This window comes from Stegastes partitus, unplaced genomic scaffold (assembly GCF_000690725.1).
Source record: "Stegastes partitus isolate 25-593 unplaced genomic scaffold, Stegastes_partitus-1.0.2 Scaffold74, whole genome shotgun sequence".
Lineage (NCBI taxonomy): Eukaryota > Metazoa > Chordata > Actinopteri > Pomacentridae > Stegastes > Stegastes partitus.
Window position 1 is genome coordinate 1,068,235 of NW_007577805.1, and position 14,069 is coordinate 1,082,303.

The window sequence follows — 14,069 nt, forward strand, 5'->3', positions numbered from 1 at the left end:
TGGTCACCGGCAGCTGATGTTGACCTCTGTACAGCAGCTGTTTGGTGTTCCGGTTCAAGTCAAACCAGACATTCACTTTTCAGGATCCTCTGATTGTGCATTTCTTTTGTTTTTGTCTGCACCTGTGCTCTTCCTCCTCCCTGCACCCACCAAAGCCGTCGCAGATTTGAAAAGTTAAGACACAGACCAACAGACAGATGCGCAAACAGCTCGGCGGATTGACAGCCCAACAAAACAACTAACCAGGAGCGAGCCGGCCAACCCGGGCTGCAGGTTGTGCTCTCTTTCCCGTTCACCAGAGCGGAGAGGGAAGCCATGCTCTGCGGCTTCTGTCATGTCTTGCCAGGTTGCCGAGCCATTGTTGTGGGAAGCCGATAAAGCGGGTTTTCATAGGGTGGGGGGTGGATACACCAGGTCACTGAATCAATCCCAAAGGAGAGGCTGAGCACTAAAGCTGCACTCTGATTAATAAAAATAAGCGATTAAAACGCATACAGACGCTACAATCCTCTGTCATTCTCTGTCTTTCAGATGCAAAGAAGCAAAAGAAGGAAGGCAAGAAGCGAGAGCGCACCCAAATGGACTGATGAGGTTGTTTGAGCCTCGTTGAGGACGGAAGAAGACGGCGGACACGGCGTCCGCTGCCCTGTTTCAACACGGTTCCTCCTTATATGTCCTGTAGGTTGACACTAGGAGCCTTTATAGCTTTGACAAAAACCAGTGGAGATATGACTTTTAGCGACAACGTGTACTTTTTCTTCTATTCTCTAGATAAGGAACAACTTGTATGTTGCGGTAGGAGATGTAATACTCGGCGGTAGGTAGGGGCGAATAATGAGAAGATTTGTTTACTCACCTAATGATGTTGTTTCTAGGATTCTTATGAACAAATTGCCTAGAATGTGTTCTACAGATGCATAGCCTAACCCTAATTTGGAAACCTGTTTGGTCCATGCCCCGCCTTAATGAATCAGTTGGTTAAAATTGAAGCTATAAACATCTTTAATTAATCTGAGCAACAACAACAAACAAGAGTCGTGCATTTGCAGTTTTTTTTTTCCAAGTAAACTGTAACACTTTGTTTCTTAAATTTCCAGTTAGTTCTGTCTGGAGGTTGCATGAAATACCTACTGTACAAATGTGCAAGATGTTTTGTAGTTTTATTCTCCTCCTGCTGCTCTGTTGTACCTCAATTTATACCCACTGATTTGTACTTTTCATCTCTCCTGGCTGTAAAAAAAAAAGAAAGAAAAAAAAAAGCCCTCACCATTGTAGTTGGAGTTAACATTCCTTTTGTTTCCTGGTACATTTCCAAAAAAGAGAAAAAAAACACATGAAATAAAAAGTAAAAGTTAGAAAAGACACCAAAAAAAAAAAAGTCCTTGTGTGTCCTTGTCAATCAAAAAAAAAAAACATTTCCCAAAACACATTTCATATATTTTTATTTGAATTTCATTCTGAGAGGAATATGGCACAATGTAACCACTTAATGCAGTTCGTTTTTACAGTGTCATAGGTGGCCTGGTGATAATAACACTCAGATTCATTGTCCTGGAACAAATAATCAATCAAGAATGCATCAAAACGGAAATCAATACCATTGTTACTGTACAGGGAGTATCATAGAGAGAGGGGGGGGAGGAGAGAATAAATGAGGGGGTTTTTGTCGGGGAGGGAAACATTCAGATAGTAGCTATTAAACATGTGTATGTACATTTCAAATGTACCGCATCCGAATTACATAGAATGTATTATCATATAGATATGTACAATGCAAACAATAGACTGTTCAATTTATATATTTTTTTTCCTATTTGCAAGAGAAGCCACAAGCCACAGTGAGTGAACACACATGAACATCTACGTACAGAAGCAAATGAAAAGAAAAAAAAAAAAGAACACCTGAATGTACATTTAACACTTGCAGCAGGCTACGGATTTTTCTTTTTTTTTTTTGCTGATTTTTAAATCCACACGGTTTTGGTGACCCTTGAAGTTCAGATGGGAGGGGAGGGGGGGGCGCCGCACCGCTCGAATCCTTGGACACGCGTTGGGTCGCTTCACAAAACCTTCTCCCCAGGGTGGTAAAACTGCAAAAAGCTAGAAAGTGTGTCCGGCTCCTTCCCAAGGTGAGTGCGAAGCCTCGTAAATTTACAGGTGGAAAAAAAAAATAAAAAATCTAAAATGAAGCCCTTGCCTCGGGGCTTTTGGGCCACACTGAAACTAGTTTAAGATTTTTTTTTGTGCTCCTCTCGGCTTTCCAAGTTTTTTTTTCTTCTTCCTCTTTCTGGCTGCAGAAGTCACTCATGAAAGCAGCTCCAATGTGGGGAAAAGTTGGATCCAAGTTGCCCCTTTTTTTTTTTTTATCCATTCCTTCGCAAATCATGAACTCACATAATATTTATACCTTCGACTTTAGAATCTCTTTGAAATGCTTCCCAACTCCATAAAATTCACATCTGTATAGATTTGCAATAACATTTCCTCCCTCCACAAATAAAAAGAAAAACTCTGGCTGTACATCGATCATAATCTAATTTGTAATACTACATTTTTGGAACTTTGTACAAGCAGATTTACAAAAAAACCGTGATAGAAAATGTACGATAATCATGTATCTACATGTTTTTCCAGTAGCACAGAAAGCTGTGCCCAAGTGAGTCTTTGGAAGCTTGTTACTATTGAAAGACTTGTTTAAAGAGGAAGGAGTGATGACGGAGACAATCAGCTTCCCTGATGTGTGCCGTGATATTTTGTCCAATCTGCCGTCGTCATGCTGAGGATGCCATTTGGAAAAAAATAAAACCCCACACAGCGAGATGCACACACACACACACACACACTCGAATGACATCTCGACATGATGACACACAGGTTTTGCAGAGGGAAGCACAATTTCCCATATAACAAATACACGGATTTGGGGGAGAAATCAATCAAAACAGCCCCCTGTGCTCACGAGATAGTATTGAAATGTGCCCACTTTTTAACATTTCTTTTTGGGGATAAATGACTTCGCGGGCCTTGAGATGATCATTTGAGATTGTTCAGTCTAAACTTTCCTCGCCTCTGCAATCAGGCAGTCAGTGTTAAGATGGAAATTACAGTAATGGGAGCTCAGAGCTGTGGAAAAAAAAAACATCGAGAAAGGCTGAATAACACACTTCTTAATACGCAGCAACAATCCACAACTTTCAGCTCAGACACGCTGAAGATACAACGGGAGGGATTTTAAGGATAAAAGAGCAATTTGTTTATGTCACTCTCGATAAGGCACTTCAAATTGCTCCGTACAATCCGGCGATATATGCTTTCTTCTCACAGCGTGGACAAGCTGCTGCAGTTTTTTCCCCACATCTGCACGGCTGCCCGAGATTGTTGAGATTATTCTCAGCAAAAACAGCCCCCAAGAGAAGCCAGAGAAAGCTTTAAATTCGAAGCCGTCACTGATTACACGCGCTCCGTAGAAGGAGCGTAGCCCTTTGACATAAGCCGTATGAACAGGAGCCCAGCTAGCTCTGACGGCACACGATGATCCTTTGATTACAACAGAGACGGTGTTTGTTTTATCAGACAGATGGACGTCCCGCGAACGTGTTTTGAATGGACTCGTAAAATGTTATGACCGTTTAGCCGCGAAGGCGAGGAGTGATGGGTTTTTGTTTTCGCGAGAATGAGACACAATAAAAAGGTGCCGTATCACTCTGTGTTTACACCCGGCGGCAGGTTTCGTCTGGGACACTGAGATTCCAGCAGCAAAAAACCTTTGGCTGAACTGCGCCGAATAGCTTCTCCAAACATGGTCCACTTGCTGTGTGATCCCCGAGCTTTGGATATTGTCACTGACAGACACCCTCTCCTCCCCTCTTCTCTCTCCTCTTTCTCAACTCCCTTTGTAACCATGACTACAACTTATCTGTTTCAAACGTACAAAACGCACCTTAGGGCCATCAGCCAGCTTTCTCCCATCGCGTGCATGTCAGCTGTAATCTTTCAATGTCACCCAACATCCCACGAGGCCCCCCGTTCTCGTCCGTTCAACAACTTGGCAACAAGACCGGGACGATCGAAACGCTTTGCAAGAACTTTGGCCCTCACCTGCAAAAAGTGGGCGAGATGCAGTAAGTACTTTGGGTTTTCCGCCGCTCCGGGAGGTGATAAACTGCCATCACCTTCCATCAAACACCCAAGCAGCTGCTCAAACTGAGACCCCTGGACCACCGCTTGAGCTGTGAGCCACTTACTCCCCCGCTGGTATCACTCAAACGACAGCTTAGCGAAGATTAATCAGATATTCTGGGAGGCTCTTTGCTCGCTACTGAGATGTGTGACAGATGTCAGACAGACGTGGCTCCACTTATCACCGTGACGGATGGTTGGATGGGGAACTCGGATGGGTGCCTCGGTTCTTCTTCTCAGATAGATATGGACCATCCCTTAGCGTGCTGTGGGAGTGGAAGGACAACAACGTGCAAAAGCTATGTACTTAAATAAAGCTTTGAGGTACTTTATGCTACTTTATATTTCTACTGACTGTTGTGTATGAAGATGATGACTCAGCTACATTTCAGAGGGACGTATTGCACTATGATCATGTACATTATGGTACACTGTGACCTACTCAACATTTAATATGAACTGGCATCTACTAATGACTCTAAATTACAACATACATACAGCCTCCTCCAAGACTGTGTATGAAATCTGGATATTTTTCCAGCACACACATACTGAACATTTAGTGGCTCATGAGAAGATATTTAGCAGATTAAACATAAAGTGTATGAAGTAGTATTGCATACTCTACCTTTAAGTACGTGTGCTTTTGCTACTAAAGTACATTTTGCAAACTTCTATATTAGCTTAGATAGAACTTTATTGATTCCTTTGGTCGGGTACCTCGGGGAAATTGTTGAAATCTAACTTAAATATATATAACCTTAAATAAAAGAAGTGTTGCATATAGATTGAGCTGCAAGTAACAGTTTTCACAACCCTTCTGTTCAGTATTTTCTCAGTCAATCTGTTATTTAATTTAATCTTTGAGTCTTGATTACCAATTAAATCTGAACCCCAAAACCTGCCAGCAAAGTTTGAAAGCCATGATTTATTTTTTTGAAGTATAAAAACAGAAGAAACGTTCGGATCGGAGTCCTTGAACTATTCATCTCTGACATGGAGTTCTGCTGAAAACCTAATCAAATCTAAGCTTAAAACTCATCAAAAATGTTGTCGTCCTTGACACATGTGAAGCCATCAAACCGACAGTCATCTGACAAAAACTCTGGGACTTCTTGGTTGAATTGGCAACACATGTATGAATTTGCAAAAAGGTCCTTTATGCTGATTCTGGTTTTATTTATTTATTTATTTAAATTTTGTAAAGTAACATTTTTTTTCTTTTTTCTGATCTATGGCATTTTAACTGTGTTATACTCCAAAAAATACATTTTCGAGTCCTCTCTACTTCCAGTCGTGGTTGTGCTGCTTCCATAAAGGTGCATATTGGAGTGAAAAATGAGTCCACAGTGAGTAAAAACGTGACAAAAGAAATACCCAGAAACAGCGTAGGGTTCAGAGGGTTATTCGCCGAATAGATTCAGGCCTACGTGTTCATTAAATTAAGGGTCCGGCACATTATAGTATAACAACGGCCAGCACTGATGCAGCCTGAGGTCACACTCCAACAACTAATGAAATTAAAGTGTCTTATGCCGCACGTAATTCAATTCAACCGTGCCGTTTTTTAACCTCAACAGGCTGTTTGTTTGGCAAAATAGTCTTCCACGTCTAGGCCTGGTCACCTGGGTGCGGCATCACTTGAGTAATTTAAGCAGACTTGACACGTCTCCTCCAGAGCCTCAGAAGACATTACGCAACCGTTTTCACAGGCAGTGCGATCTGATCTGACACTAGTAAACCGACTTGGACACGTCAAATCAGCGGAGTACGCCTTGGAGCAGAGGATGCGGTGTTTTTTTTTTTTCCTCAAGTAGAGGATCTGAATACGTCCGGCACAGATGATACGACACGGAGAGCCGACGTGCTGTTTGAAGCATAGGATAGAATAACTGGAGCAGGAGGAGATACTAATGAATAATAGAGCGAGCTTATGAATGCACATGTGATATTTACATTACATTCGTGACCTTAGAAGCGTTGGAGACTATAACAGGATCAGGACCGAGCGGAGCAACTAAGTGGGGCATGGCCGTGTAGCACAAGCTGAGCGTATAATGGGCAGCCTTTCATCTCAAATGTAGGTGTTCCACATCGTCCCATAATCTGATCAGCCTCATGGTGAGTTTTCATTATAGGATCTGTCCCAGATCTCTCTTTAAAAAGGAGACAGCCTTGAGGAGCTGCTGGTGCGGGCGTAATTCTTTACAAAGCCCCCCTACCAGCCACTGTGGCAACCTCCTGATGGCAAAATGCTCCTGCATATTCATCACACCCAACTGGTGAGCGTACATTCCCAACAGCCGAAGAATCGTCTAATGAGCTGAAATGACGGATGACGCGCATGAACGCACACAACATGTCTCGTAGCAAATTGATATTTTCTAATTTCTTCTGTCATTAAGACAAACGCTCAACTATTTATCACTTTTAATTTAAGAATTGAGGGTTTTCATTGAGGTGATTAACCTAAATGTTGGTTGCAAAAGTTTAAAAAAAAAGGAGATGAGTTACAAAACATTTAAAGACAGAGAAATAGCCCTTTTTTAAATCACAAGGCTGTGACCTGTGATCAGAAGTAAACTCCATTCTTGGAGCGCCGCAAACACTCGTCAGCATGTATACCCACACACACACACACACACAAACATGGATACCCACACACACCTTCACAATCATCATCTGTACGCTACACGCTGACATCAATCCACTAATCAAGAGAATCAAAGCACGTCTCCCACTCATCCACACACACGAAACAAACACCACAAAACGCTGCCTTCCCACCGACAAAAAATAAAATAAAGGACAGCTCTGAGCTCCAACCACCTGTTTCACTGAGTAGGCGGGTTCTTGGTAGTGTTGGGTAACTTGACAGCGAACATAAATATCTTAATAGCTGCCATAAAATAAACATCTGACATCCTGTCAGCAGTAAAAGCCGAAAGTGATGCGGTTTGTGTGGATGGCAAATCAAAGAGCGCGACTGAACAATCTCATGACACATTTCTTTATTTTTTTTCTTCTTCTTTTCGATTTAGTCATAGCTATTGTTGTGCGGTCTTGTTTGTTTTTACACTTACAGCTGTTTGGTTATTCCCCGTAATGGTGCATGAACAGTTGTATTCAGCAAGTTGGTGTTTTTTTTTTAAATAAAATTTGAATCCATGCCAAATCCAAACCGTGTAATTGACCGTTGTAGTTTCTTGTGGTTGTGTGAGGACCTTGGATGGCTGCAGTGACAAGAAACAAAAAAATAGTACCCTCTGAGAACAGCAAAGTGTTTTTTGGGGGGGTTTGAGGTGTTGCACAGATTAAATAAATGAGATACAGTGTGTTAATCAAACAGCATTAGGAGTGAGCCAGATTAGCTGTTTCCATTCTTTATGCTACACGAAGCTAACCGACAGGAGAGCTATCAAACTTCTTATCTAACGCTGGTATGAACGTATTTTCCAAAATGTCCAGCAGTTCTTTTAAATGGGGTCACCTGATCTCACCTCCAACTTGTCACAGTCACAGACCCTTAAAATAGAAAATGATGCGAAAAAGGGACCTTTTATATTTTAACTTCTGTAAACAGAAAAAGATGCAATAGCATCGCATCCAAATTTACTGTTCTGTTTTTGTCACTGTCGCTCATTTACAGGAAACTAATCATGTGGTGTGTGTCAGGACTCATCACCATCGTAAGAATGAAAATAAAGGAGATAGTTGTTACAGACGGGAAAATTATGCCCACTAAAATGTCCTGAATTCTTTTTGCAAACTATAAACTTTTGCTGTCTAAACTTGACCAAAGAATGCCAAAAAAAAAAGAAGAAAAGTAAGTAAACTAGGGATGCCAATGTTTAGTGCTACTCAATTAATTGCTCAACTGATTAATATATATTAAGCGATAAAGCACAAGATGAGGAACAAGCATGTCAGAAAACATGTCGTACATTAGCTGTAGTACCTGGTTGTGCCACCAGGTGGAACCTCTTCCTGGCAATGAGGCTGCAGCTCGTTTCCTGTATTTAACACTGCAGCAACCTGAGGGTGTAGTCGCTTGAACAGCACCATATTGTCATGGAGAGAGCATTGTGGGTGTTTAGCTAGCAACGGGCCACCATGACAAAGACTTCTGTGGCAGTTAACAGCTTCCACCCAGCATAGTTTACTGGGACAGTGTCTCAAAAGCCAAGTGTAACCTTACTGATTTTACGGCAAAGGATAAAAATGATTAAAAATGGCCTCATTTGCAAATGGAAAATCATCCACTATACTTTGTATGTCTTAGTGATTAATCAAGTACTGATTGATATTGTGGCGGTTAAGAAAATGGTTTCAAATTTGCATCCCTAGAAGACAGTGACATTCTTGTGTCTGACTAACATCCTTACAAACCTTGTCAGACTATATATTAGCTCTCCTGCTAATATTTAAAACAAAACAAAACTGTACACTAGTGGGGTAATCGGTGCGATTAAAATTCATGGCAACAGGTCACAACCAAACATCTGTATGTGACAAGTTGGGGGTGAGAATGTTCCAGCAGAGGGAGTTTTATTTGACAGGTTCAAGTGAACGGTTATACTTGAGTATAGCTTCATCTTTTGGACAACTACATGGTTAATCATCACAATATTTTTTTTTTCATGTGAGCACAAACAAATTGCATTTACCACCACAGTTCTGGTGTGGAGGCAGAAATTTGGAGACAGATATTGAACTTGACATTTTAGGCTCGAAAATATTTCTGGATGTGAGTTGTTAGTTTTGGACATTGGCCGGAACAAGTGCAACTTCAATATATTTATACGTCTATCATGTATTGATGGCAGCTCATTCCACTGGGGCTCGCCGTTAGATGGGATAGCTTCCAGTCCTGATGTGACCATGTCAGAGGCAATCTACACAGAAAAAGAGGCCCAAATGTGTTCTACATGTTGCTGGTTGGAAGTGGCATGATGATGATGATCACACGCAGAGAGAAGGCAGGCAGAGGGGCACAAGTGGGTGTGCACACAGACGCAGAGCCAGCACACACACCTACATGTGCACACACAAATAGAATATACACCGATATGTACAGTTATCTACAGGTATCTTCACTGAACTTCAAACTTCTGAGGTTTGTAAATTCAGTCAGCCCTATTTTCCCATTTTGAAGTTTTCCTGTGTTTTCTTACAGATTTTTCCTCTGCTCTTTGCCATTTTTTATTTTTTTTAAGTGTCACTTCCTGTTCCTGGATAAACACTTGTTTTTTGAGCCTGTTGACCTTCTGTAACACAGATTTTTTTTTTCACAGCCTTCCTTATCGATGCTGCTCCTGCACAACACATCCCAACGCAACTGGCTTCAGTTGGATTCGTGTAAAGTGCTACAACCGGTTATTGAGAGAAATTGGAAAACTAATGATAAAAGGATGGAAGGTGATTTTTAAAATATACTCTTGCAGTCTTTACCATGCGTGAACACGTGAAGTCCTTTCACAGACACACATATTGATGGAGGACACTCAAACACACACACACGGAGGCAACTCATACTTCAATTCCTCCTCCCGAGTGGCCCGTATTTATCTGGCCGACCTAATATTTTTATATTGGCAGAGGAGGAGATGTTTGAATGTCTTTTTAAACGTGACGTTGCACAGGGCGTAGCAGGCCGGGTTGATGGTGCTGTTGATGTAGCACAGCCAGTAACCAATAGTCCACACTGTGTTGGGGATGCAGCTGGAGCAAAAGGTGTTAATGAGCACCATCACATTATAAGGAGTCCAGGTGGCTACAAAAGCTACCAGGATGGCCATGATGGTGCGGGTAACTTTTTTCTCCCGTGATGGCGCCGCTTTCTTCTTCTTGTTCGGAGGTTGCTTCGTCATCTTCACGATCTTGCGCGCCACGTGGTTCTGCCGCTCCGAGGTCGGGACGATCTCCACGGTGGCGTTAGACGGCGTGTAGCAGTCACCCTTGGGCGATTTAGTCTTGATCTTGATGCAGGTCAGCTTGGAGCCCCCGGCCTTGGCTCGCTGACGTGGGAGCGGCTGGCTTGTCTCAGCGCTGGAGTTGGCTGTGGATGCGGCTGGTTCCTCGTCCTTCTGGTTGGAAGCAGCCACGCTGCCAGACGTGGAGTCATTGGAGCTCTCCTTCTCCTCTCCGGGAGCGCAGTTCTCCCTTGCCCCATCGTCGCCTTCGGTTTCCCCCTCGGCGGTGGTGGAAGAAGGTCCTTTGCCGTTCTGCAGTTTTCCATCATGCTGGTTAGCCCCGTCCTCAGCATTCTGATGCTGGGAATGCCCCGCATCCTCCCCCGGTACGTTGTTATTGTTGGGTTTTGGAGAGTTGTTCCTCCTCTGTCCAGGCGACAGAGGCTCTGGGGCGGCTCCTGATGGCTTGCGGTTATCCTTCTTCACGCGGCTCTTGCTCGCTCTGGAGATCTGCCAGTAGAGCTGAATCATGATGATGACGGGCAGGTAAAAGGCGGCAATGGCTGTGCCGAAAGTGACAGCAGCATTGGAAAAGAACTGGATGTAGCACTCCTTCTCAGGTACTGTCCGCCCACCGACAATGAACTGCCAGAAGAGAATAGCAGGCGCCCAGAGGATGAAGGATAGGACCCAGGCTGCAGCGATCATCATTCCCGCCATTTTGGTGGTCCGTTTGACGGGGTAGCTGAGGGGCTTGGTGACGCAGAAGTATCTGTCAAAGCTTATGATGAGAAGATTCATGACCGACGCATTGCTGACAACATAGTCCAAGGCTAACCACAAGTCGCACACCACCGGGCCCAGGGGCCAGTAGCCTATTACTATGTAGACCGTGTACAAGTTCATCGAGCACAGTCCAATAATTAGGTCAGCACATGCAAGGCTGAATAAAAAATAGTTGTTGACAGTCTGTAAGTTCCTATTAACTTTGATGGAAAGCATGACCAGGATATTTCCAATAACTGTAACCAGACTGAGCGAGCCAGCCACCAAGACGATGAACACCACCTCCACGGTCTTGTAGGCGCTTTCCCCCTCTTCCACAGGTTCTGTCTCATTGCCTTCAGAGGCATTCCAGAATGTGAAATTGAGTACATCCATGGCATTTGGTCTTTTGTCGCCACCTCCTACTCAGATGGAACCTACAAGAGAACAAAAGAGAAGAGAGGATTTGTAATAAGGTACAAAAGATGACGACAGCTTCAGCTTTTTAGTCATTTCATAGGGGTGTGGATAAAGTAATAAATAGTTTACCTAAATATATTTCAGCCACTTTTGTGTTTTCAGACATAATAGTCTAAAAATACAGCAGAAACTAATCAATCTAAATTAAAATAGATAATGACTGTGAGCAGTTGCATTTGGTAAAAATCTAAAACAATGCGCTACCAAATACTGCACACAATGCCGTATTTGAGCATGTAATGGTGTGAGTGGAGAATAATGACGACCCAGAGATAGATTACAAAAATAAATATAGGTTTCTCCAAACCATCAGTGTGAACAGTGTGACCTTTTGTTTTAAACCAGCTTTTAGCACCGTCTAAAAGCAAATCATTAGTCAGCAGCAATTTTGGCTGTACACCAATCAGCTCAGTAATTAGGAAAACAGATATCTGGCACATATATTTTTCATAATCAGTTCATAAATAACATTTTCCCATTAGACACCTGCTCCATTACGGAGAGAGAGAGAGAGAAAAAAAAAAAACACACTGACAGGATGGTACGACTGAAATGGGTTGATGAAAAATGAGACAAGTCAAGGCAACGTGGCAAATTAGGATCAAAACTATCCTCGGCAAAGTGCAAAGTTTAATATAAAGTGTAATTAATTCTACAATCACCAGCAATAGGTTGTTTACACATTGGGCAAATCGGTTTATTTAATTACTAGCTCTGTATAAGTGTTTAAACCTTCAATAGCAGACCTACAAGAAAATAAAACGAGCCCTGGCAACTAATTTCTCCACAGACACATGTGACTTCTGAAAACAAAACAAAACATTGCTTTCGTTTCAAAGGATGTACATCTCCACTGTTATCAACTTGGCATTTTTGGTTTTTTTTTCCACGCAGACTGCTCAAAGCTGCACTTTTTTTCCCAGGCTTTTGTCTGCCTTTCCGTTTTGATGGATACATTTTCGACCACATAATGCCTAATGACTAGCTTGTGGCTTGAATTGCTGTCTTTTCATTTCTTCTGTCTCCTGCGTGCGTTCCCAAACCCTCATATTTGCACTTGATGGGTGTTTTAAGATGGGTCTTTCTTTTAAACTATGGAGTGTTAGTGCATACATTCTTAAAGCAAGTGGGTAAGAGTGATAATTATACATCGCACACAGTCCGTATTACCAAGAGTTCAATAAAAACTTTAAAAGGAATTATTGACAAAATTGGAGCTGACATTTTATCTTCAAAGGTCCATTTCCAACTTGCACTTAAAAATTCTCTTCATACGCCACTATAAAATTCTTTTGATCCCCAAGTGACCCACTAGTTCTCGCTTTTAACCTTAAACATTCGCCTGTGTTGTAAACCTTGCTTTGATTTTGAAAGCGTTGCTCAGTGGTGCGACTCATATACTCCTTTGATATAACGAGTAATGTGCTCTGTCTGCTCTGTGTCCTGAGTATTCTAACAGCTCTTGGAGTCGTTTCTGGGGTGCTGCTGGTCATATTTTATGGCACATTTGGTGACTTATCACCTCTCAGTTTGACATACATATTATCAAAGTGAAGTACTGCTTCAACTTTTCTTCCTTGAGCTCCTCAATTTGGAGAAAGCGCCACCCAAACCTTATTCTGGCTCTGAATCGAAGCCTTTTGAAAGTAGCCATCTGTTGTGACTTAAAAGAAAGATCAATATGCTATCCAATAAGTTTCTTGACATTGCAGTGAATACAAATCAAGGTGAACTTAACTAAAAACTACTTGGAAAGCCACATGCGTCTGGATAACACCTTGAATTTAATGATACAAGATTAGATTAAAGATTGTTTGGCTTCATCAAATGGACGACGTCCAATCTGATCTATCACAATGTAAGCAAAGTTAATGAAGCATTATCAGTGACGCTTCTGCAGCTAGAAAGCCATACAAGACTTTGCCATTTTGGCATTAAGGTCTTTAACCGTCGAGCCCAGTGGCTGAGTAACTAGTGAACATTCACTTATCTGCGGTGCCAGAAATCCCTAATCATTGCATTAGGCATGGAGCTAAGCTGGCCTAATCCCCATAAAATGTTTAAGTCCACTGATTTACATTGAAAAACACTAACAATACAAATGGGACACACTTGTGGCTCGTTTGAACCAAGTGGATTAGAGAAGTAAAGTGGATCAGTATAGATGGTCATAGCACTGTGGAGGCAGTGAACTCCCATAGCTGCTCTTTGTCCACCTCCAGCTGCCATAAGCCTCGTCCCACACCTGAAATCTCTGCCACAACACACAGAAAGCTGTGCCCCGGCTAGAGTCAACTAAAGATACACAAATCCCTTTTAGGCTCAATGTGGACAGCCGCGTTTTCTGAAAAAAAAGGTCTCAAGGGGGCCTAAGCTTGGTTTTAAAGCTTCCATTTACTTACTGAGAGTCATGTTAACATGGACATCCTGCAGTAGACACTCCAGCCTCCAAGTAAAGCCTGAGATTTCCTTTACCTCTACCATCAGGCTGTAGTTTTACATTGAGCTGATGTGATTCCTGCTTAAAACATCTTTATCTCGCCTCTCTAAGTGACAGTGAGCAATGGCAGCAAAGTTGTGCTGAACAGTAGAAAGATAGAAAGACTTTGCTTTAGTGTTGACTGGTAGGAACACTGGCACTGCAGCCTGCTGAGCAGGAGTGCAATTGTCATCGACTGGGGAGAGCAGCAGTGGCCCTCTTAGCATAGCTATCAATCACAGAGCTTACCTGCA

At 42.4% G+C, this 14,069-nt stretch overlaps 2 protein-coding genes across 2 annotated transcripts in view; one reads left to right on the forward strand and one right to left on the reverse strand.

Annotated features, from left to right (window-relative positions):
* Positions 1–1,319, forward strand: part of ptn (pleiotrophin) — an 18,232-nt gene extending 16,913 nt beyond the window's left edge. Inside the window, exon 4 of the mRNA XM_008276494.1 lies at positions 532–1,319. Within this exon, the coding sequence (XP_008274716.1) occupies positions 532–587 (56 nt within the window). The 3' untranslated portion in view covers positions 588–1,319. The remainder of the gene's footprint in view (positions 1–531) is intronic.
* Positions 1,320–7,756: 6,437 nt separating this feature from the next.
* chrm2a (cholinergic receptor, muscarinic 2a) overlaps positions 7,757–14,069 on the reverse strand; it is an 82,832-nt gene continuing 76,519 nt past the window's right edge. The window contains exon 3 of the mRNA XM_008276495.1: positions 7,757–11,293. Coding sequence (XP_008274717.1) covers positions 9,744–11,252 — 1,509 coding nt within the window. The 5' untranslated portion in view covers positions 11,253–11,293 and the 3' untranslated portion in view covers positions 7,757–9,743. The remainder of the gene's footprint in view (positions 11,294–14,069) is intronic.